General features: G+C 39.5%; 1 protein-coding gene across 1 annotated transcript in view; it reads right to left on the bottom strand.

Moving 5' to 3' along the window:
* CTNNA3 (catenin alpha 3) overlaps positions 1–25885 on the bottom strand; it is a 1377490-nt gene that overhangs the window by 1079582 nt on the left and 272023 nt on the right. Inside the window, 1 exon segment of the mRNA XM_039911548.1 lies at positions 14888–15091. Within this exon segment, the coding sequence (XP_039767482.1) occupies positions 14888–15091 (204 nt within the window).

Here is a 25885-nt window from a genome sequence, read left to right on the forward strand (position 1 = left end):
AACTTTGTGTGTCCAATATGGTCTGGACTGTGGATCTCACATTGGCCATTTCAGCCACTCATCAGTAGTGACATCTTCGAATACCATGAACTACTAAATCTATGCATACATATATGTCGTTTGTTTCATCTTTCCTTATGTGACTGTTGCCAACCCCTCATTATTTTTAGCTTGTGAGGCCCATTGGGGCCAAATACCCAGGATTTATCTATGTATATTTTTCCCCAATTTTAGTACGGTGCTCTGCACATTAATGCTTAACAAACATGATTACTACTATTATATATGTAAATATCAAGGGTCAGCAACTTTGAAAAACCCAAGCTTAACAATTAATCCAGTAAATTTCTGGAAAAAAAGCCAAAAGGGATGCTTGTAACTACTACGCCCTATTATCACCTGCAAAAAAGTCCCTTTTTCTAGGAAAAGTGTAGCTGGCAGAGAAGAGAGATGGAGAGAGGAGAGAATAGAGGAAGGGAATACTGAATTCTTTCCTCTCCTGAATTTAAAAAGTTCTATCAAGTTGGCAGATTTGTCAACCTTATCTAGAAATATCTCATCTCCCAGTGAATTTAGAAAATGTAGTCTTTTTAAACCCTGGGCATAAAGAGAGAGAGAGAGGGGAGCTGGAAAGATAAGCATCCTGCTCCTTTTTTAGACCCCTTTACCTGCAATTCTATCTCCAGTTATATTTATTACATGCTAGCTATATGCCAAGAGCTATACTGAGCACTGGGGTAGGTATAAGATAATAAGGTCAGACAATAGCCCTGTCTAACATGTTCTCAGTCTAAGTAGGAGGGAGAACTGGTATTGAATCCTCATTTTCAACTGAGGAAACTGTAGCACAGAGAAATGCATTGATTTGCCCAGATTACACAGAGGGCAAGTGGCAAACCTGGGATTAGAATCCAAGTCCTGTGACTCCTCGGCCCATCCTCTTTCAAGTAAGAGGCTATGTTAAACACATCCACAACCATGTCATGTCAACAAATAAGGAACTAATGGTAAATTAGATATGCAGTGAAAGATTCTGGAATACCAGATAGTACATCTATGATCAATAGATTGGATGTCAAACAGGGCAACTATTCCAATGTGCCAGAATAATGGATTGAAAGGAATATTGCTCTGACCAAGAATGGAATTCCTTGTGATTTTAAGGATATCATAGCTTCTAAAATACTTAATCATTGTTTTTAGTACAAATCACCACATTGCCTTACAATTAAATCAGAGTAAATCCTTTTCTTCTTTTGTTGACTTTTTGATCAGGTCTCAGAATCCGCATGTTTATGTGTAGTTTTGCAGAGAGGAGAAAAATCAAAGGCAGCATCTAAAGCACACTATGGGCTATCAGACTGGGAATAAAAATAACATTTGAAAGGTTTTCCTCACTGCCTATCTAGACTAGGAGGTTCAACATTGTTTCCAGTGTATTGTGTGAGAGACTTGTATGAATATCTGCATGCCCATCCCACCCTCAATCCCTGAAAATAAACACAGCTTCAGGGTGGATGAATATCATGTTTCCTGAATAGCCCACATCCTGTGTGAGGCCATGAATGAGCTGATGTGTTTGCCAGTGTGCTTCTAAGCCACCATAGCAGAAAAAAGCAGGCTGCCTGCCTCTAGTGAAGGACACAGAAGGAATAATCAAACCATTCAGGAAATGGTTTGCTATATATCCCAGCTGGTGTGAGTTTGTGACTCTCCTTTCCAGTTGAAAATGCTTATTAATGATCTAAGAAATCAAATATTTTCTCTAGGTTACATTGCAAGAAGCCTCCAAAATAAAAATCTGTCACAGGAAAACTAGAATACCTAGAAGTATAAGGCTCATATAAAGCTAAAGAATAAACGTGATCCTCCTCACCTGCAGACCTTATTTCAATTTGGCAATATACCTTGCGAGGCTTAAAAGGCCAAAAACAGAATTGAGATTTGATAATTGTAAATAATATTATTAAGAACTAACCAAGAAGCAACACAGGTCATTATCATTGGATTATCCAGACTATATAAAGGCATACCTGCAATACCTAACACAACTAAATTCCCTGAGTTTCAGCTTTCATCTGAGGCCGAATTGCAAATTCACTGCCTCATTGCAACTACAAAGAGCACTACACATTCTAAAATGGAAGAGTGAGGAAAAAACAGGACTGCAAACCCTTTTTAATGAATAGATTTCATGAACTGTTCTCACTTTTAACATCACACGAGTATGATAACACCTTGTTCCCTACAGAGACTTTATTTTAGATCACTGCTGGCTATGGTAACTGTAAAAGACAGACTTTTCCATCTCCCTCTCTGGTATGAGAAGACCATTTTCTTCAAAAACCAGAGCAACAGGCCAAAATCTGAGCTGCAATACAAGCAGAAAAAGATTTGGCTGAATCACAGTAAGTAATGTCTCACATTGCTTTTTAAAAACCAATTTGTCTCAAGATAACAAATGTCTTACTAATCTGGACATTTATTTCAACCACTAAATGTACCAAAAACCTTACCTTGAAAGAAATGTTATGGTTTTCTCTAGCCTTAAACAAATAAAGAAAAATCATTAAAAAAGCAAACCTTGAATTGATATTTTGCATAAACGGGGCCAGATGCCCCAGTCTGGAAGATTCTGTTCCATACTGCAAAAAGCCCAGTGCTGGACCCAGAAACTCTATTTAAGCCATGGAGGTAGAGACAGAGGAACAGAAACCTTGATGATCAGGGTGATGGTGGAAATTTACACTTCATTCATAATCTCTTTGGGGGCAAGAGGCCTATCAACTAACTGTCCCAAGCATTTATTACAGTGCCTTGCACACAGTTAGTGATTAAATAAATATCATTTATTAAGAGTACTCCATGAGTGGCAGGAGTCCTGTTATTATATCTGACCTGGAGCTCCCTCCCCTTCCATTATCAGACTACCACTCTCCCCATCTTCAAAGCCCAACTGAAATTGTCTCTCCTCCAAAGAGCCTTCCCTGACTAATCAGTCATTTCCCCACCTTATCTACCCTCCCTTAAGTGTCACCTATGCATTTGGGATCATATCCCTTTAGCACTTTGATACTCACCCCAAACCTAGCCCCATAGCACGTATGTATATATCCTGATATTCTACCACTTCCCCTATCTGTAAGCTCCTTGAGAACAGGAATCACATCTTCCAACTCTATTATATTATACTCTCCCAAGCTTTGTACTCAGTAAGCAGTCAATTAATATCAGTGACTGAAAGAGTTGTCTGCTATATCTTACCCCATTTTTCTTTGACTATCCAGTGTCCTTCTGTCCTCCTAGTCCTCTCCATCTCCATCTCTCCTCTTTCTGTTACTTTCTTATCCCTATTTACCTTCTCTGTCTTTCTCTCTCCTTCTATGCATATGTATTTCTGGTTCTATCATTTTACCTTTCAATCTTTTCAATTCCACCCCATCTCACTTGGAGCTCGCCAAATTCTTTTTTTTTTTTTTAACCTAATGCTGTTGGAAGAATCTCTCATTTAATCTTAAACATAAAAAAAACCCAAATTTAGTAAACCCAGATTCCAATATGCATTTGCATTAATGCAACCTTCCTTCCCATCTTACAAGCCCACAACCTTGGTGTCATTCTTGACTCTGCTCTCTCATACATCCCACATATCCAATCTGTCACCAAAGCCTGCCGGTCTCACCTTCACAACATTTCCAAGATCCGCCCTTTCCTCTCCGTCTACCACATTAGTACAATCACTCATCCTATTCCATCTGGATTACTGCATCAGCCTCCTTTCTGATTGCTCAACCTCCTGTCTGTCCCCACTTCAATTCACACTTCACTCTTCTCTTTCTACAGAAGTGTTTTGGGCATTTCACCCGCCTCCTCAAAAACCTCCAGTGGTTGCCTATCAACCTCCTTATCAAACAAAATCTCCTCACTATTGGCTTCAAAACTTTCTATCACCTTGCACCTTACCTCACCTCCCTTCTCTCCTTCTACATCCCAGCCCACATACTCTGCTCTTCTGGTGTTTACCTCCTCATTGTGCCTCGTTCTCGCCTGTCCGGCCATCGACCCCTGGCCCACATCCTACCCCTGCCCTGGAACACCCTCCCTCCTCAAATCTGCCAATCACACTTCCCTCCCTTCAAAGCCCTACTGAAGGCTCACCTCCTCCAAGATGCCTTCCCAAACTAAGTCCCCCTTTTCCTCAGCTCACCCTCTCCTCCACGTCACCCCAACTTGCTCCCTTTGCTCTACCCACCTCTACCTGCCCCATAGCATTTGTGTATATTTGTACATATCTATAATTCTATTTATTTATATGGATGTGTGCTCACTTGTTTTGATGTGTATATAGTTATTATATTTATTTATATTGATGCCTATTTACTTGTTTTGATGTCTGTCTCCCCCCTTCTAGACTGTAAGCACGGTGTGGGCAAGGATTGTCTCTATTGCTGAATTGTACTTTCCAAGTGCTTAGTACAGTGCTCTGCATACAGTAAGTGCTCAATAAATACAATTGAATGAATGAATAATACTTCATTAGATGATGTAAAATCTGCACATCTAAAATTCACAAACATCTAAAGTCCACAGACCATATTAGAGTAAAATTCAGCACATATATTTGCCTTCGGAGCAGATTTCAAAAATGTGCCCCTTGGGTGGCTGCACAGTGTTCAATCTCTAGGACAGCTGACTCAGATGCCTTAAAAGTATCCCCCCACTTCCAGCCTTTTCCCCCTCTTTCTTGCTTAGCACCTTGTTGCTTGTTCCCTTCCTCAGACCTGCTATTGGTAAAAACCACTCTTATGGGAATCAGGAGTCATGGGTTCTAGTTCTAGGTCTGCATAATGAGGACAGGCTATCAAGGTTGAAAAGTTCAAACTGAAGAACAACCTGGGGTATCCTGAGAGAAACCCAGACTGACTGTCAGACCATTTGAATTATATTACCTGTCTTTGGATGAGAGGTGCATGTACTTGAAACAAACAAAAGTCCTACAAAAGCTTGGCAAGGGAATTGCAGAGAAGGAAAATATAAACTATATTTCCCAAGGCAAATGGGCTAACCTTACCATTTTGTAACAGTAAGGGATGGTCCTGTATGGAGACACACTCCGAGTTTTTTGTTAGGGGCGGACAAAAATATCCCTCACTCTTTTCCTCTTCTGGTGCTGTTGGAGTGAGGAGGGTTTTCATTTCCCTCTGTGGAGTAGGTCTTACATGGGTAAGAAGTTCTTAACCCTTAATTAGGTTATTGGGATTAATCAGATATTTTTGAGGTTTCTGGAGTAAATTTCAGTTTGTAATTTAAAATCTGCCTTAGAATTCATTTTCTTGCCTTCTTTTTTCATTATACCTAAAATTAAAATATTTGGGGGGAAACTTAGGGAATAGTTCTTCAAAGTGCTTAGGTAGTGCTCCCTTTCAGAGTCTGGTGACACTCCACATATCTTTTATTCCTTTTGAATAGCTGGTTTGATGAAGGGTTTCTAAGGCTTCTCATTCGAGATATCCTGAAGGAATCCCAAAGGAATCCTGAAAAGTAGCTGGCTAGCGTGGCAGCACAGCCTGAAGCAACTACCAAGGCAATAATAATATGGCATAGCATCGGCACTACGCTGTAGTAATTTTGGACATAAATGGGTTTTGCAATGAAAAAAACCTTTTAATTTACTTCACTGGGTGCTGCATGCCTGCCCGCTTACTGGCTCATGACATCCATGCTTCAGAGAGAACATGACTGTTAGGGACAAGAAAGTATAGTGGTGCTTCGCTAGTACCACAGTCAATTTCTTTGTGCTGATTATCAGCCCTTGAGTCTCAGGACAGAGGCCCATCCATCATTCTCGATGGAAACCTCCAACAGCATAAGAATTTACATATTCTATATATCTGTCTTGAATCTGGAAACTGACAATTCTGACATTGGTTGTAGTTAAGTGACCATTACAGACAATCTACATGTACTGAATTACCAATAGGTGATACCTAGAGCTTGCAGGAGATATAAAAAATGTTACAATCTGTTTAACCAGATGATATAAAAGTAAAAAAAAAAAAAAAAGGTGGTCAAGTAACATTTTCCCTCTTTTATAGAACTGTAAAGTATTTTATTAAAGAGCCTCATTTTTAAGTCCACAGATGACTTGTCTCTCAGTTTGATGAATCAGAAGAGACAGCTGCACATTTATTTCAATTGCTTCACTAAATCAAATTATCAAATAGATTCTTACTAAAACTATTAAATACAAGAGTGCTTAAAAATTTGTTAAAGTCAAATATAATTGAGTACTTGATTCCTAGATCTTATTGATTTTAGCCCTAAAAAGTATAAATAATCATATTTAAAGTAAGTACTCAATGGATTATCATACATTAAGCTAAGGTGATTTAAATACATTTAAAAATTGTAATTGTTGACTAAGCAGAAATTTGAAAGAGAAGCAGTTGCAATCTGGTGTCAAATTCCGATATTTACTTTCAGTCTCATATAAATTATTATAAACACTCAAGAGATTAACAGCATTGACAGAATAAATAAATATTTTACAATGCAAACAACTATTAGCCTTAGGGATACTGATGGCAATTAATCTACCTTTGCTCTTCATTTAAATATTAAGTACTTTTTGGCATAGAAGAACAAGGAAACCATTACTTCCTCCATGTATTTCCTCAGTCTACAGAGACCATACTATTTCAATTCCAAAGGAAATGTTACTTGAAATTGAAAGATTCTCTGAAGAAGAAGTGGATTTGAAAATTATGATGTCACTTTGGAAGCACTGGTTTGATCTAACATTTTCAGATTTGAGAAAAACCAGAGTTCAAAAGAAATATTTCTAAATATTTTTGCATAAAGCATACTATTCTAAGAGTTTACCAATGTCAGCTAATGAGAAATTGGGCAAGTAGACAAAAGAGATTCCATTTACTGTATATACTGCATCACAGTAAGATTTAGGATCAGCAATAAAACTACTTTTTCATTTCAATAAAAGAAAAATTCAAATAATGGGAGCTTCTCTCTCTCCACTCTGAGTCAGCGCTAATCTTCTTTTTGTGTTTTTCATGTTTGGATACCAATATACCATAATGCTCTTAATTTTGTTGGCTTTGCAAAGTAATTCAAGGGTTTCCCCCTCCTGCTTTATCATTCATTCATTCAATCGTATTTATTAAATGCTTTCTGGGTGCCAAGCACTGTACTAAGTGCTTGGGAGAATACAATATAACAATAAACAGACACATTCACTGCCCACAATGAGTTCACAGCATAGAGATGAGCTTACAGTCTAGAGTCTACAGTCTTCAGGGAAACGTACATAATGCAGTTCTCAGTGCCTCCTAAAAATCCAACTCGAGAAAAGACATCAAACTCACATTACTGGCTGGTGGTCACTTCGAGATACCTGTGTAGGGGACATTTGGGGGCTCATTTTATTTCATAGCATCACCAGAGCAGAAGATCAGGTTAGACCACCTAATTCTGAAAGCTTTGATCTTGAGGAGAGCAATGACTCTTGAGAATAAGATTTTGCTTTTTGCACATCATCCAACATGAGAGTAGACTGAATAAAATATTTGCTGCAAATTTTCTTCTCATACTGTGGTAATGTAGGTTCAGAGCCCACCCTAGAAAGTCAGCCTGCCACCCCTTTGGAAAGGGCTGCTCCAGCATCGAAGGTCCCTGTTCTGAGGGGCAAATCTCCATCACGGGAAATAGGGCAGAAAAGATGAATCTTTAAATCCTTCTGCCCATAGACCTAGCATTTCAGCCTATTTATTAATTATTAAACATGTTCTGATTGGCAAACTAAAGTATGACCAGTCTACTACTCTAAACTTCTCACTGTAGGCTTCAAGGCTCTCCATTACCTTGCCCCCTCCCATCTCTCCTCCCTTCTATCTTTCCACTGCCCACCTCACACACTCTGCTCCTCTGCTGCCCACCTCCTCACCATCCCCCGTTCTTGCCTATCCCGCCGTCGACCCCTGGGCCACGCCCTCCCGCGGTCCTGGAATGCCCTCCCTCCTCACCTCCGCCAAACTAATTCTCTTCCCCTCTTCAAAACTCTACTTACAGCTCACCTCCTCCAAGAGGCCTTCCCTGACTGAGCTCCCCTTCTCCCTCTACTCCCTCTACCACCCCCATTCACCTCTCCGCAGCTAAACCTTCTTTTCCCCCATTTCCCTTTGCTCCTCCTTCTCTCCCATCCCATCCCCTCAGCACTGTACTTGTCTGCTCAACTGTATATATTTTCATTACCCTATTTATTCTGTTAATGAAATGTACATCGCCTTGATTCTATTTTTCTATAGTTTTAATGAGATGTTCATCCCCTTGATTCTATTCATTGCTATTGTTCTTGTCTGTCCGTCTCCCCCGATTAGACTGTAAGCCCGTCAAAGGGCAGTGACTGTCTCTGTTACCAATTTGTACATTCCAAGTGCTTAGTACAGTGCTCTGCACATAGTAAACGCTCAATAAATACTATTGAATGAATGAATACTAGGGAAATCGCAGTGGACCAGTACCTGGGGAGGATAGCAATGAGTTGGAGGACAGAGTTGTCAGATGTTTGCATATTTTGGACAACTCAAGCCTATATGGGGAGGTGTCTAAGTGGCAGGGAAAGGAGATCTTCCACTCAAACATACCCTGGTCTTACCTTGTTCCCTGCTTTTATACCTTAATATTGGTGATTTTCCTGCAAGTTTTATTGAGCCTGCCTGACTTGAACCAAATGCATCTCAAGTGACTCATCAATAGGCAATAGTATATGTGTAGTCAGCTGGAATTCTTCAGGTACATTTTGTTGGGTTCAACATAAAAAAGTATTTGAAGGTGCAAAGTCAGTCCCTCCCCAGTGCCACGTAGGAATCAATGGGGAGGGGAAGGGAAGGAGGCATAATCTTCAGGAATGCTGACGCAATTCAAATATCTCCATATTTTCAACCATGCCTAGGCAAACCTCAGTGCCAGAAGATTTTTTTTTTAATCTGGAGAACTGTATTTATTTACAATAAAGTAAAAATGTATTGTATCTGAACAGTAAGCAGGTGTCAGTTGAGTTGCTTCAGCTCCCTCTGCAGCTAAGTGAGAGGATAACAGTAACACACAGGTCACTTGGCTGGGCAGGGGACCAGATCCTGCAGACGAAAAGCTGGAGTTATGGGAGCATGGGCTGACTTTTTCTCCATCCCTAACCCGGAGCAGCCCACAAGGAGTCACCGGCCAATATATTCTAATGTTGGTATTTGTTAAGCGCTTACTATGTGCCGAGCACTGTTCTAAGCGCTGGGGTAGACACAGGGGAATCAGGTTGTCCCACGTGGGGCTCACAGTCTTCATCCCCATTTTACAGATGAGGTAACTGAGGCACCGAGAAGTGAAGTGACTTGCCCAAAGTCACACAGCTGACAAGTGGCCGAGCTGGGATTCGAACCCATGACCTCTGACTCTGATGCCCGTGCTCTTTCCACTGAGCCACGCTGCTTCTCTTCCAAGAACTTATTACAGTATTCTGCACATAATAAGCGCTCATGAAATACTATTGAATGAATGCATTAAAGAGTGGCAGCATGGCCAATTTGATAGAGCATGGGCCTGGAAGTCACACCTGGTTCTAATTCCAGCTCCACCTGTCTGCCATGTGACCTTGGGCAAGTCAGTTAATTTCTTTCTGCATCAGTTACCTCATTTGTAAAATGGGGATGAAGACTTTGAGCTCTATGTGGGAGAGGGACTGTTTTTAACCTGATTAGCTAGAAGCAGTGTGGCCTAGTGGAAAGAGCCCAGGCTTGGGAGTCAAAGGTCAAGGATTCTAATCCCAGCTCTGCCACTTATCAGCTGTGTGACTTTGGGCAAGTCACTTAACTTTCTGTGCCTCAGTTACCTCATCTGTAAAATGGGGATTAAAACGGTGAGCCCTATGTGGAACAATCTGATTACCCTGTATCTACCCCAAAGCTTAGAATGGTTCTTGGCACATAGTAGGTGCTTAATAATTACCATCATCATTATTATTATCTACCCCAGGGCTTACTACAGTGACTGCCACAAAAGGAAGTGCTTAATACCATTTTTTTTAAAAAAAAAAGAGCCCTCCCTCTATCCCATTCCTGCCCCTACAGTGGTCTTATCAGCCAAGGAAAATGCAGTAATAAAGCTGAAGAGGCCCAGGTTCCCAGGACAGGATCTAATTAATAAATTAATCATGTTTATTGAGCACTTACTGTGTGTAGAGCACTGTACTAATAATGTTGCTATTTGTTAAGCGCTTACTATGTGCAGACCACTGTTCTAAGCGCTGGGGTAGACACAGGGGAATCAGGTTGTCCCACGTGGGGCTCACAGTCTTAATCCCCATTTTACAGATGAGGGAACTGAGGCACAGAGAAGTTAAGTGACTTGCCCACAGTCACACAGCTGACAAGTGGCAGAGCTGGGATTCAAACCCATGGCCTCTGACTCCAAAGCCCGTGCTCTGGAACTAAGCTCTGGAAGAGTAGACTACCAGAATTGGAAGATCCATTCCCCGCCCACAATGAACTCACAATCTAGAGGGAAACTAGCAAAGCTATCCTTCAGGGATTAACTCAATGGGGAAAGCCCTTCCCCAGGCAGGCTGGGAAAATAGGAGGCTAAGGAACCCTCTCCAGCCGAATCAAGGATTTCATAAATGTTTATGAATCACTTTCCAAATGATATGAGACAACACCAAACAAAAGCCACTAGAAAGGGAGCCCAAAAGACAAATGGAGGGGATCCAGGATGGTGAGGGAAAAACAGTGAAGGGATAAAATACTAAAGGCACCCACCAAATTACATATTTTGCATCAATATCAGATCCTCAGTAGTGTGAATGGGAATTCCAATGCCAAATAATTTGTAAAATAAATGTAATTAAACTTGGATTATCATTTTTGTGTGTCCTCTTATAAAATTGCCATTGATCAGGCTCAAAATTATTGACCATAAATTTGACATTAATATGGGCTAATGGCACCCCAGAAATACTTGGTTCTTTCGGGCACTTTCTATACCATATTTTAATATTGCCCTCAATTTCAAGTCAACATCATGACTAAAATTATTTTTGTTTTGAGTCACATTTTGAACTTCCTATTTTAAAGAAATTGAATAGTTGTCATACCAATGGTGCAAAAAGATAAAACAAAAATATTGCATCATTTTTCCTTATAATAATAATAATAATTTTGGTATTTGTTAAGTTCTTAGTACGTGCCAGGCACTGTCTTAAACACTTGGGTAGATACTAGCAAATAGGTTTGGACACAGTCCCTGTAGCATGTGGGGCTTACAGTCTCAATCCCCATTTTATAGATGAGGTAACTGAGGCAGAGAAGTAAAGTGACTTGCCCAAGGTCTCACAGAACACAAAGGGATTAGAACACATGCCCTGCTGACTCCCAGGCCTGAGCTATATCCAAATTTTACTTCAGAAAAAAAGCAAATATAGGCTTAGGTTGTAATATATGTTTTTGTGTAGACTGCAATATACCCTGACACATAGAACACTAAGTTGAATTTCTATTTTGGTAAAAACATGTGGCATAACAGGGATTAAAATACATGACCTTCTGACTTCCAGGCCTGTGCTCTATCCAAGCTCTACTTCAGAATAAAGCAAAAATAGGCTTAGGTTGAAATAGAATAAATAATAATAATGATGGTATTTGTTAAGCACATTCTATGTGCCAAGCCCTGTTCTAAGTGCTGGGGTAGATACAAGGTCATCAACTTGTCCCGCTTAGGCCTTATAGTCCTAATCCCCATTTTACAGATGAGGTAACTGAAGCCCAGGGAAGTTAAGTGACTTGCCCAAAGTCACACAGCTGACAAGTGGCAGAGTCAGGATTAGAACCCACAACCTCTGACTCCCAAGACATGCTCTTTCCACTAAGCCACACTGCTTAGTGTAGACTGCAATATAACCTGATACATAAAACACTAATTGAAGCTAAAATTACTACTACTTAAAAAACATTTGGAAGAGAGAGGGCACCATGTTGAATTGAAAATTCACTACTATCAATATTCCAGGGGCCAGAAGTGGAGGCAAGATACTCTATTAGAATTGGAATAGTCACTTTAACGTTAAAGATACATCTTTTCAATCAATACCACTTTATAGGCAGATGCAGTCAAATCTTAAGATATTTCCATGTAAAGAATTTGTTGGTTCATTCATTCATTCACTTGCATTTACTGAGCGCTTACTAAATGCAGAGCACTGTACTGAGCACTTAGGAGAGTACAATAGACATATTCCATGCCCACAGTCAGCTTACAATCTAGAGGCAGAGGTTAATTTTCCCATTCCCACCACCAAAGAGGTTTTAAAGTAGAAGATCTCCTTAAAAGTATCTTGAGAGAGTCTTGCTTTGTAGGATTTTCTGAATTTCTTTGTACTAATTTCAGGGGAAAATTGAGACATGGAATATAGTTTTCAAATGAACCATCTTTTCTGACATGATAAATATCTTCCAAAATGATGTAATAGACCAACTTGACACAACTTTTGATAATTTAAGTTTGTACTCTCACTGTTCCTTGCATAAAGTATCTGCCTACCAGGAGTGTATTTCAATAATTAAGCTAAAAATAAGCAAACACAATTGTACTTTATTTCATCAAAGGGTATTTTGCAAAATCATCCTACAACCCTTCAAGGGACTCTTTAAATGTTGAACATATCTCTCTTAAACAATGTTGAAATGAATTATTCCATCAAAAAGAAAGCCTTACAAGGACAAGCACAGGGAAAAACTAGAATTGGTCTAATCAACTGTCAATTTGAATTCAGTGGTAAAGGCAATTGAAATCAAATCACCTTAAACTTCAAACCTTCATTACCTATTCAAAGTATCATAAGATCTACTTGGAATCAATGCTCAACTGCTTCCCAGCTATAAGAGTCAATCAATGGAATCTGAACACTTACAATGTGTAGATCTCTTTACTAGGGAATTGGGAAAGTACAGTACAACAAAATTATCAGACATGTTCACTGCCCACAAGGAGCTTACGTTCTAGAGGATGTGCTTACAGAAATCTAAAAAATAAATCAGACCATATTAGCTGTATGAGCACAAAGTAATATTGCAATGTGATATGTAGATGTGCTTAATATTCAAACTTTTTAACCCTGAAGCCAGATAAGATCACCCAAATATCCCTAGACTTGGCTATGTATGAAACAAAGAATTATAGTACCTTACAAACATGGATGGAAGAGAGTTACATTATAGTATTAAATTTCCAGTGGATTTTGCTTGATGAATTATCTAGAAAGACTTTTAGCTAAAGGATGCATTCCTGATCAAAAAGATGTTCCTTCTGCAGAAAGGTGGACATGATATTATGGATATATCCACAAAACTAATAAAATCTGTTTGATGATTTTGATATTTTATCCAACAAAAAGCTCTTGGTAAAGTGCAAAACTAGCTATTGCCATGAGCCCCTGGTTGGTTCCAGCCAGACCTTCCTGGACAAGGGAAGCCTTGGTGACATGTAGTAGAAGTCAAACCATACTGATCACCAGTGTAACTGTAAAAAGTTTTTACTTAGTTTTACCAACATGCAAAGGAGTGACACATATACACACTCATTCACTCTGCCATCCAATACCAGTCTGTGGTCAAAGAAGCCCGTTCTGCCAATGCTTCTTCTTTCTGTTTCCAAGTGCTGCTGCCTTCCACTGCTTTCAAGTGCTGCTCTCCTGCCACTTCAATACTTGTTTCTTTGTGCTGCCTCTGCTTCTCTGCATTCCTCTGAGTGCTGCCTCCAGGTGCCCCCTCTGTCCACATGACCCCTCACCATTCAAAGCAACTGCCTTTTATCTGGCTTAGGTATCACAGCTGCGGCTCTATGTGGCAGTCATTGACTGGTCCAGGCCCGTTACTGGGTAGAACAGGGAGAGAAAGCCCCACCTCCCTCCATGCTCCACCCCCAACAGGCCAGCAATCACCTGCCTCAGGTAGAGCACATCAGTGCCTTTACAAAGTCTCTTCCTTGTTGTTGTTCCCGGGATCACAGTCATTAAAAAGGCAGCTTGTTATGGGCTGACCACAGCTTTTCTAATTATGAAAAGTGTTTAAAATCTATCACTTGTGATGCAAGTTTTCAGCGAATGAACAACCAATGGGTATTTCAATCAGTCATATATATGGTTTGAACTAATTTTGAAAATCTTTAAGCTCATACCTGAAAGTTTGAGCTAATTCAAGACATCCCCATGTGTCTCCTGAACAAGCTAGTTTTAGGATAAGACTGTACAGGAACACAATTTAAATCCTCAACTTCTTGGTTTGCATTTACTATGATGGTTTCTAAAATTCTTGTGAAACACATTGTACAGTACAGTGCTCTGCACAAAGTAAGTGCTCCATAAATACCATTGATGACTTTAGGGAGCACTGTTATCTTCTTGTAAAAACTAACATTCCAAAGGTCCTTGAATCACAAATGGTTTATGCTCCATGTTATTACAGAATGTGCCAAAATGTTAAGAAGAACCTGTTAGCTACCTAACTTGAAAATTACAGCCAATTATTGCTATAATTTGTATTTTCATGATTCTTTTGGGTAGAACACTACTGAGGGATTAAGAAATACCCTCCCCCATACATGTATGTCTATCTATTTCTATGAGACATAGCAACAGAAGAGATAGTTTCGACCTGCTCCTGGCATCAGTCAAGGTTAGAGTATTACTAGCTGAGATTTTTTGTCCAGCAAGAGTCTCTGATAACACAGTTCCCCCATTATAGGAAAACTGACTATTGCATTTTTTATTCATTTTCCTCTATGTGGAAATGGAGAAACCCTGTTTAAGAAAAGATAATCAGTCACTTACGTTGTTCATGTATTCTGAAAGCAAGTCCTGAAGAGCCTGGCGGATGGCATTGCACTCTGTGATGATGCGTTCCCGGTGACAATCCCGCGTGCAGGAAGAGTCTGCCAGTAGAGCTGCCCCACTAATAATTGCCTCCAAGCGCTTTTCTAATGAGGGTCTTATTTTCTCTTCTCTTGCAGTGAGAGGATCCACAATGATCAAACTCTAGGAAAATGTCAGACAGAAATCCATGGCAATTATTAAGCTTGATTTCGTGTTCATATTCTGAACTAAAAATTTTAAAGAAAGAAAAATCACAGTTTGTTATATCTTTGTTTTGACATGATCGTTTGTATCTTATACCTTCAATTTTTTAGCCATTATTTTCAGATATCCCATAAAAGTAATGATGATAATAATTATAATAACTAAAACTGGTATTTGTTAAGTACTTTTTATGTGCCAAGCACTGTATTAAGTGTCGGAGGAGATGCAAGATAATCAGGTCAGATGCAGTCCCTGTCCCATATGGGGCTCACAGTCTAAATATGAGGGGGGACACATATTGAATCTCCACTTTACAGGTGAGAAACCTGGGCCACAAAAACAGTTAAATGACTTGCCAAGGATACACAGCCGGCAAGTAGTAAACCTGGAATTAGAACCCAGATTCTCTGACTCCCAGAAGGCTACTCTTCCTACTGCCTTCAAATTATCTCCAAATCCATACAATAAGGTATATCACTACCAAATCTTTTACAAAAAAAGTCCCTTATTAGAATGTTAAATAATGAAATTTGTTTTAAAAGTTTTTACTTCAGCCACATTTTCCTTGTACTTCATATAAGTAAACATTTATGGTTTTATATCCAAACATACTATAGACTATTCCACAAGTCAAATGGGTACCTAACAAATACCATAATTATAAAATCAAATTTGATTAAAGTACCTATTCGTAGCATCCTTTATGTAAGTTGCCAGTCTTAAATGGGTTAGACTAACCAAGATAATTCCAGATTTCAAAACTGAAAAGCAGCTATCCCTATTAACAAGCCAACTTTTCTAGGATATTTCAACAGTGACAATATGATATGGTCCTTTTAAAGTGCCTAAAATGCCAAACATTTCATTAAACAAAGAGAAATGTGGTCTCCAAAAATGAAGATTGACTAGGAAGATTATCTTAGAAGTATTTCTATATTTTTTAGCTATGTTTCAGACTTGAAACATCAAATGTATTGAATCACAAAGGTTACATATCAAGATTCTAAAGAACAAAGAATAATCCTGTCAGGCACTCTGCAACAGCATCACTACAACCCAACTGGAACAGCTACAAGTACTAAGGTGAATAAACATTCTTCTAAAACATTGTGTATTAAGCAGTTATGAAAACTATTGGTATGACAAGGCTATCAATTAATCTATAGTATTTATTGAGCACTGTACTAAGTGCTTGGGAAACTACAATACCACAGACTTGGTAGACACATGCCCTGTCTACAGTGAGTTTACAGTCTAGATACCGTCAAGCCTGGCATGCTATAGAGATTGTGTCTGATTTGATTATTTTCTATCTAACCCAAAATTAGCACAATGCTTGACTAGTGGATGCAAATTTTTTTTTAAATGGTAATTGTTAAGCTCTTACTATGTGCTAGGCAATGTTTAGTGTCAAGCATTGTTCTAAGCACTGGGGAAGATACAAGGTAATCAAGTATCCCACATGGGGCTCACAGTCTTCATTCCCATTTTACAGATGAGGTCACTGAGGCACAAAGAAGTTAAGTGACTTGCCCAAGGTTACACAGCTGACAAGAGGCAGATCCGGGATTACCAAATGATTGGTAGATCCAAGGTAATCAGGTTGACATAGTCCTTGTCCCACATATGGGGCTAACGGTTTTAATCCCCATAAAACAGACCGGATAATAGGAACAGAGAAGTGAAGTGACTTGCCCAAAGTCACACAAGAGACAAGTGGCAGAGCTGAGATTAGAACCCAGGTCCTTCTGACTCCCAGATTCTTACTCTATTCACTAGGCCATGCTGCTTATCAATGATTCAGACGTTACAACAACATTTGCAGGAAACAAATGCATCACCCCAACTTGTTTCTCATCATAATTATGACAAAATGAAGGCCTTCCAAATGTTGTGGTGAAATATGCAAATGAAATCAAGGAATATTTGCAAATGGTGGTAGGAATATTAAAGTTGAAGTGATCCAGAGTTATAATGGTCATGAAAATAGTTATTCCCATCCTCCACAAGCACTGTTTTAAGTATTGGAGTAGATACAAGTACATCAGATTGGACACAGTCATTGTCTCAATATAGAGCTCACAGTTTAAGAGGAAGGAGAATTTAATCTCCATTTTATAGAAGAGGAAACTGAGGCACAGAGAAGTGAAATGACTTGCCCAAGGTCACCCAGGAGACATACAATCTTGTGGTGAAACATGCAAATTAAACTAATATTTGCAAACAGTAGTAGAATTGTTAAAGCTCAGGTGACCCAGAGACAAAATGGTCATGAAAATAAGGAACTATAATAATCACTAAAGCATATATCCCCCATCCTCATTCTTATGGCAGTGGAAGAGTTCAGATGGAAATACCCTCATCAAAGGCAAAGAGAGAATTTTATGCTAATGGCAAGAACACCATAGTGCTCTCCTGCCTTCCACTGCTGAGGAGGAAGCCTTTAAATATGAAGACAAAACTTTAGCTCCAACTTTTGAGGAACTAATTTACATATCCAAAGCCATGAAAAATGCTAAACCCACCAAATTTGATGGCATTTCTACAGTAAGCTACCAGCAAGGAGTAGCCATATTCAAAAGATATCTTACAAAGCTCTTTCTTGAGCTACTGTCCACTGAAGAAATGCACAGGGTTTAGAAAAATGCCAACAAAATCACCATCTTTAAGAAATAAGGTGAGAACGCTAACTGTGGAACTACGGGGGCATCTCTCTGCTTTCTACTGCTGGCAAGATTTTCCCACAGTTCCTCTGGACAGGCTTCCAAAACATATGGTCAACCGAGCAGAATCACCCCTGAATCTTGTGGTTACACACTAAAATACAGCACAGTAGATTCATCCTTGCATCTGGACATACCCAGAAAAAGTGCAGGGAGGCACTACAACCTCTAATCTGCTTTCCTAGACCTTAGAAAAGCATTTGACACTATCAGCAGTCCAGGGCTCAGCCAAAGGTTAAGCAAATATTTAAAGATGAGACTGATTTTGCTAACCTATGTCACTGATGGAAGCATGGGTGATTAGGTTGAAGGTGATGAAATAAAAGGGGAGAACATTTAAACCACCAAGGGACAAACCTGGAAACTTCGATGACAGAAAAGAGATAGGCATGTAATTCCTTTAGTTCAATGCACATAACCTTAAGGTAATTGTATTTGTTTCCTCTAAAGACTGCTGAATGCTTACCATTTTAAAAAGAGTAGTAACAGAAGTCCAAAAACAAGAAATGGCAAATCCTTTGTTCTAGCTTTAATCTGAGATCTACTCACTTTAAAATACAATTTAAACATCACCACACACACACACACACCCTGACCCTGTTTCTGGGACTCTATACTTGCTTCCTTGAAGATAGGAAGATATTAGGTTTCACTGTCAAAATGTCTGAGACTTCACACAGAAGAGGAACACTACATTTTATGGATGCTAGATCTTGTCAAGACTTCACGATCATTACTTGTACTCTAAGTGGTTTTGATGTGTTACCTCATCAAGCAATCTCTTTCAAAAACCATTTATTTTTCTTTAAATTTTAGGATAGTCTTTCTCAAAGGTAATTACCTTAACTTAAATGTTTAAAACCAGCAAAATATTCAAAGAAAATGGAAAAAGATGAAATACTCCTTAACTGTGGGAGTGTCTCAAATCTTGGTTCTGGGGCCCCTTCTATTCTCCATCTACACCCACTCCCTTTGATAATGCATTCACTCCCATGAATTCAACTCCCTTTCTATACAGATGATTCCCAAATCTACCTCTCCAGCCCTGACCTCTCTTCTTCTCTTGCAGTCTTGCATTTCCTCTTGCCTTCAGGACATCTCTACTTGGATGTCCTGCTGACACCTCAAATTTAACATGTCCAAAGCAGAACTCCTCATCATCCCACCCAAACCCTGACTTTCTCATCACTGTATATTGCACCACCGTCCTCCTTGTCTCTCAAGCCTGTAACTTTGGTATCGTCCTCAACTCATCGCTCTCATTCAATCCACATATTCAATCTGTCACCACACATACTGAAGTTGTGTTCAACCTTCACAACCTTGATAAAATCCATCTTTTCCTCTCCTTCTACCACAGTGATCCAATAACTTATCCTACCCTACTCTATTCTGCATCAGCCTCCCTGCCGACCTCCCTGCCTCTCCCCATTTCAGTCCATACTTCACTCTTCTGCTCAGATCTTTTTTCTAAAAAAAGTTCAGTCCATGTTTCCCTACTACTCAAGAACCTTCAGTTGTGGCCTATCCACCTCCACATAAAACAAAAAGACCTTACAATTGGCTTTAAAGCACTCAACCACTAGCCCTCTTGCTTCTTACCTCGCTGAGTTCCTAATGCAATCCAGCCAGCACACTTAGGCCTTCTAACTCCAAACTACTGACTGTATCTCAGTCTCATCTATCCTGCTATCTAACCTTCATCCATGTCCTGTCTCTGGCCTGAAACTCCCTAACCTTTCATATCTGTCAGACCTTCACTCTCTCTGCCTTCAAAGCCTTATTAAAATCACATCTCCACCAAGAGCCCTTCCCCGAGCAAACCCTATTTATCCCTATTCCCTCTCCCTTCTGCATCACCCTTGCATTGAGATTTGTACCCTTTATTCACCCTCTACCCTCATGCCCACAGTAATTATGGCCATATCCATAATTGATTTTAATATCTGTCTCTCCTTCTTGACTGTAAGCTCCTTGTGGGAAGGCAACATGTCTACCAACTCTCTTAAAATGTACTCTCTCAAGTACTCACTACAATGCTCAGCACACAGTAAGTGCTCAATACAATCGATTAAATACAAATCCATAGGCAATAACATTCAAACACCCCTATTCTCCCATGAGACAGGACCACATAACCAGTTCTCAGATTTTCGCAAATCCTCAAATCCTTCCTAACAGTAGTAGTAGTTTGTCTGTCAGATGGAAGATGACACTGCCTCCCAGTTGACCTCAGTGATAGCCACATATTGCTGTTGTAATCTTCTGCCCTCTTTGCTAAAAATGACAAGAGTCTATAAATAATCCAGGCCCCAGCCCCAAGACAACAAAAATGGCTAAAAATATTAATCTCAAATGGACTATGATTCTGTTTCATTCGATCGCTTGATTTTTGGTTTTATTATAAGAAACAAGGAGCATGGCTCAGTGGATAGAGCACAGGTCTGGGAGTCAGAAGGACTGGGTTCTAATCCTGACTCCAACACTTGTCTGCTGTGTGACTTTGGGCAAGTCACTTCACTCCTCTGTTCCTCAGTTACCTCATCTGTAAAATGGGGATTAAGACTGTGAACATGATGTGGGGCATGGGCTGTGATTAGCGTGTAGCTACTCCATGCTTAGTGTAGTAACCACTTAAAAATGCCACTAAAAAATTAAAAAAAATTATGTCCCTCAGAGAAATGGCAGGTCAAACATAAGCCGTGAATTCAAACAGAACACAGTGGAGAAAAGGAAACCCAGATAGAAAGAACAGACTTACTGATTACATGACACTAACTGGAATGAATCTATTGTTAATAATCAAGAGTGAGGTATGTGGGGCTGAATGGTCAAAAAGTCTCTAATAAAATCTACTCTGATGGCTGTTGATCAGAACTCTAATTCTCTCTGTCCTCTCATCTTTATTTTTCTAGTATGAGAAGTTAAAATCTAGACTCAAAAGTAAAATGGCCTTGCATGTTTAGAAGGAGGAAAATAAGAATCTCTCCAGAGAGAGACCTGAAAGATTTTAATACTGAAGCAGCTTTGAAAACAGCGCTATGAAGTGAGCTTTAGCAATTTGAGATTTATCAGTCAGTTTTATTTATTAAGTGCTTACTGTGTGGAGAGCACTGTACTAAACTCTTGGGAGAGTACAGTACAACAAAGTTGGTAAACACATTCCCTGCCACAATGAAATTACAGTCTATAAAAAAGATCAAATTTCTGCTCTGAAGTAACCAGGGCTCATCTTTAAACAAGAGCCATCCTAAAGTAGTTCAGTAAAATGATCTTTAGCCTTCTTATTTACTCAAAGATGCTGCTGCTGGCATAATGAATACTACATATAAAAATAGATGAATAGACTGTGTGGCAGGTTCAACTACATGTTATCTGGCTAAAAACCATTCTTGCTGAAACAACCAATAGCATTTATTTAGTGCTCACTGTGTAGAGCACTGTAGAGAAGCAGTATTGCTTAGTAGATAGAGCATGGGACTAGAAGTGAGAAGGTCCTGGGTTCTAATCCCAGCTCCACCTCATATCTACTGTGTGACCTTGGCCAAGTCACTTAACTTCTCTGGGCCTCAGTTACCTCATCTATAAAATGGGGCTTAAGAGTGTGACCACTTATGTGGGACAGGGGCTTTGTCCAGGCTGATTAACTTGTATTTGGATTACCTTGGAGTAACTTGGATTAAGACTGTGAGCCCCATGTGGGACAACCTGATTACCCTGTTATCTACCCCAAGACTTAGAACAGCGCTCAGCACATATTAAGCACTTAACAAATACCAAAATTATTATTATTATTATCTACCCCAGTGCTTAGAACAGTGTTTGCTATATAATAAGTGCTAAACAAGTACTGTAATCATCATTATTACTAAGCACTAGAAGCAGCGTGGCTCAGTGGAAAGAGCATGGGCTTTGGAGTCAGGGCTCATGAGTTCGAATCCCAGCTCTGCCACTTGTCAGCTGTGTGACTGTGGACAAGTCACTTAACTTCTCTGTGCCTCAGTTCCCTCATCTGTAAAATGGGGACTAAGACTGTGAGCCCCACGTGGGACAACCTGATTCCCCTATGTCTACCCCAGCGCTTAGAACAGTGCTTGGCACATAGTAAGCGCTTAACAAATACCAACATCATCATCATCATCAAAGTACAACACAACAGAGGTGGTGATGCAATCCCTATCCCCAAAAGGTTTACAGTCTAGTGGAAAAGACAAACATTAAAGTAGAATCTAGAATTAATCTCTACTTAGGTCCTGGCCTAGTAGCAACACCACAGGCCTGTGAGAAAAGGACCTGGTTTTTCTAATCCTGGATCTGTCACTTGTCTGCTGTGGGCCCATGGCCAAGTTGTCTTATGTCTCAGTGCCTCAATCTGTAACATGGGGATTGGTACTATGTCCAATCTGCGTATATTGTATCAACTTCAGCACTCGGCACTTATGACGTGTTTAATAAATATTACAATTATCATTTTTCTCACCAATTAAAAAAAGTCCTTATTCAAAAAATGGCCAAAATATTTCCAATGCCCAAATATTACTACAAATAACCATTGACAAATCAGAGTGTTGAGGGTAAGCTCCTTGAGCTTATTTTTGAGTAAGCAAAGGCAAATTTGTGTTTTACTAAAGCTTTTTTCCACCTCAAATCTTCATTCTATCTGCTGTATATATTTTACAGTACAGAAAGCACACTTAACCTCTCCTCCATCCCCTGGGAAAAAAAAAAAGTACTGATTTTCTTCCAAACGAAACTTCCTAAAAGTAGTTTTGGGTAATTCTCAATGACGCCTGCTAACTAATGTGGCTTGACATTTACTGATATATTGGAGAATGAAAGAAATGCAGATTCTATTTCTGGAGTTAAAAGGACTATGAGACTATCTACAATTCAACCCAAAGTTGGCACTTCTCAGCTGTCATCACTTTGCGTCCTATAATGAAACTTTTGAAAGGCAACTTCAGGAAAAATGTTTTAATATATTTTCCTAATTGTACATATTCAACGTTTCCTTCATCTGGATCTCTATTCCAATTGTTTAAATAATTGTAAATGTATAAGTACATTAAAAAAGAGGGGTAGAATCAGTATTGAAGATCCATTGGATGATACAAATATTCAGATGATTATTCAAGCCTTAATAGCTGAAAAACAATGGTGGTGTTTCTAGAGAACATGAACTCTGTGTTTTAATTAATAATACTTAATCCTGCTAAGTCATCATAGGCATCATTGGCATTAATAATGATTAGAGAAGCAGCATGTCTCAGTGGAAAGAGCATGGGTTTAGGAGTCAGAGGTCATGGGTTCTAATCCCAGCTCTGCCACCTGTCAGCTGTTTGACTTTGGGCAAGTCACTTGACTTCTCAGTCCCTCAGTTACCTCATCTGTAAAATGGGGATTAAGACTGTGAGCCCCAAGTGGGACAACCTGATTACCCTGTATCTACCCCAGCGCTTAGAACAGTGCTCTACACATAGTAAGTGCTAAACAAATGCCAACATTATTATTAATGGTATTTGAGTGTGTGGAGAGCACTTTACTAAGCACTTGGGAGAGTACAACACAACAGAGTTGGTAGACATATTCCCTGCCCACAACACGCTTACAGTGCTAGATGATGAGGAGAGTCGTATTCAGAAGTTTTTGAGAATGGGTTTCCTAACCAAGGTAACAAAACACACTTGAATATTCATTCATTCATTCAATCGCATTTATTGAACACTTACTATGTGCAGAGCACTGTATTAAGCACTTGGAATGTACAATTCAGCAACAGATAGAGACAATCCCTGCCCAATAACGGGAATACTGTTTGGTTTTTTGCAGAGTGTTGCCCCACTGAATTTCAAGCCTCCTTTGCCTTGCAAAATCACTTAGAGGGAAAAGAGAAGGTTAGGAGCTACCATTTCAGAGTGGGGAAAAAACCCAAAGGATGGGGTGGTGGTGGTCAGAATGCCAGATGAGCAAAATCAAGGTCATGCTAACTCCAGACTCATGGGGAAACTAAGTCTGTTACAAAGACCATGGGTTCCATATGATTGATACAAACCAGACTAATCTACCTCTCACCACCCTGCACGTCTTAAAAATTAGGGATGCTGGCAGGCTTCTTTACAAATATAACTCCCGACAGCTGCATGATGGGTCGATACATCTGTACTCTGTGCATGTGCTCACTGCTGCTTTTCTTCGGCAGAACATGACATATGCCAGTCGACCCGCTTTTGGTAGGCTTGGCTGGAGATGCGGGAGAAAGTGTTGGCAAGCAAATCCTATATGTTCACAGCTCTTTTTATATTTTCCTTTTGCTTCTGGTTCTTTTTGAGTCCTAACTGCTAAATTATTCATTTTGCTTTAAGTGGTCATTTCCGGACAATGAAGCTAGGATTTTGTGAGTGTCCATCCTACCCTCCCCTGATTTCAGTAATGAAACTAAAAGAGCAGGCCTCCTTAAATTATAAACTTGGAAACTTAATTTACATACCACTCACATCATATGACTTGTAGGTTATCACTTTAGGCATCAGGATCCAGGGAAAGTAGATGCTAAATGAAAACAATTGAAGACTTTCCCAAGGAAAACCAGAAATACTTATAGTGATTTTTCTAAAGACTCACAAACTTCAGCACCAAAAGTGATTGCCTGTCCGTGGTTATGATCACAAACTACAGTATTTTCCTTGATTTGAGAGAGCAAAAGAGTAAATAAGCCCAAAGGAACAGAGAAGAAGGGAGGAAGAGGTACAGAGGCAAAGCGAGATGCAATCAGAGAGACTGGATGAGTGTGAATCTACAAATCTACTTAGTACATTGGTCATCATTAAAAAATTAATAAAGTAATAATGATAATTGTGCCACTTTTTAAGTGTTAACTATGTGTTAAGCACTGTACTAAACACTGGGATAGATACAAGATAATCAGATTCTACATGGAGCTCAGAGTGTGAGTAGGAAGAACAGCCTGTCTGCATAAACTTCAGTGGGTTGGAATATCTGTGATTTCTTGAGGCCTAAGACAAGGTATTACAACTGTCCATTTATAATAATGCAGCATGAAAAAGGAAAATACAATTATCCACAGAGTGTAAAGGAAACAATGAATATGTGTCACCAGAATTTCTACCATAGCCGTGTAGTGTAAGGATACTTCAGGAAGAAAGAATTTCTCTAGAAATTTAGACCCTATTCAAATATTAATATATATACATATATAGACTTCATTTTATGAGGCTGAATAATAATAATAATAACAATGGTATTTGTTAAGCACTTACTCTGTGCCAGCTAAGTGCTAAGTGCTGAGTTGGATATAAGTAAATCAGATTGAACACAGACCCTGTCCCACATGGAACTCACAGTCTCAATCCCCATTTTACAGGTGAGGTAAATGAGGCCCAGAGAAGTGAAATGACTTGCCCAAGGTCACACGGAAGCAAGTGGTGGTGCCACGATTAGAATACGCGACTTTCTGACTCCCAGATGCATGCTCTATCCACTATGTCATGCTGCTTCTAATATTATTATTATTACTACTATCATATTATTATTATTATGCATAGAAGAAAACCTATCCAGATGTTACAATTGTGTTGAGAGCTTACACTGTGCCTATAAAATGAATGTGTGTGGAGCCACGTGCCATTTGTCTATTTCTGAGCTTTTCCAACACATCCTCCTGATTGACAGATGCCATAAGAGCTTGTCCCCATCCTGTATTCCCTTCCCTGCTGTTGCAGGGACATTCCAAACACCCAATCCAATTAGTGACAGAAGGTGGTGAAACTCCTAGGGCTGCCATCACCCTTGGGTCAATCAAGCAAACTCCCAGAGCAATTTGGAGACAAGCATGAAATGATATCATCATGGGGGAAAAAATTCCACTTGCATAAAGCTATTACTGCTTTCCACCCTTTTGCATTCAATTATGGCCAACATGATAGTATTAAATCTTTATAGTGATCAGAGGTATGATGAGTACACAAATGGATTTTGTGAAACTCTTCCTTCTTGCTTGTACATACATTGC

Source organism: Ornithorhynchus anatinus, chromosome 3 (assembly GCF_004115215.2).
Source record: "Ornithorhynchus anatinus isolate Pmale09 chromosome 3, mOrnAna1.pri.v4, whole genome shotgun sequence".
In the NCBI taxonomy this organism is placed as follows: Eukaryota; Metazoa; Chordata; class Mammalia; order Monotremata; family Ornithorhynchidae; genus Ornithorhynchus; species Ornithorhynchus anatinus.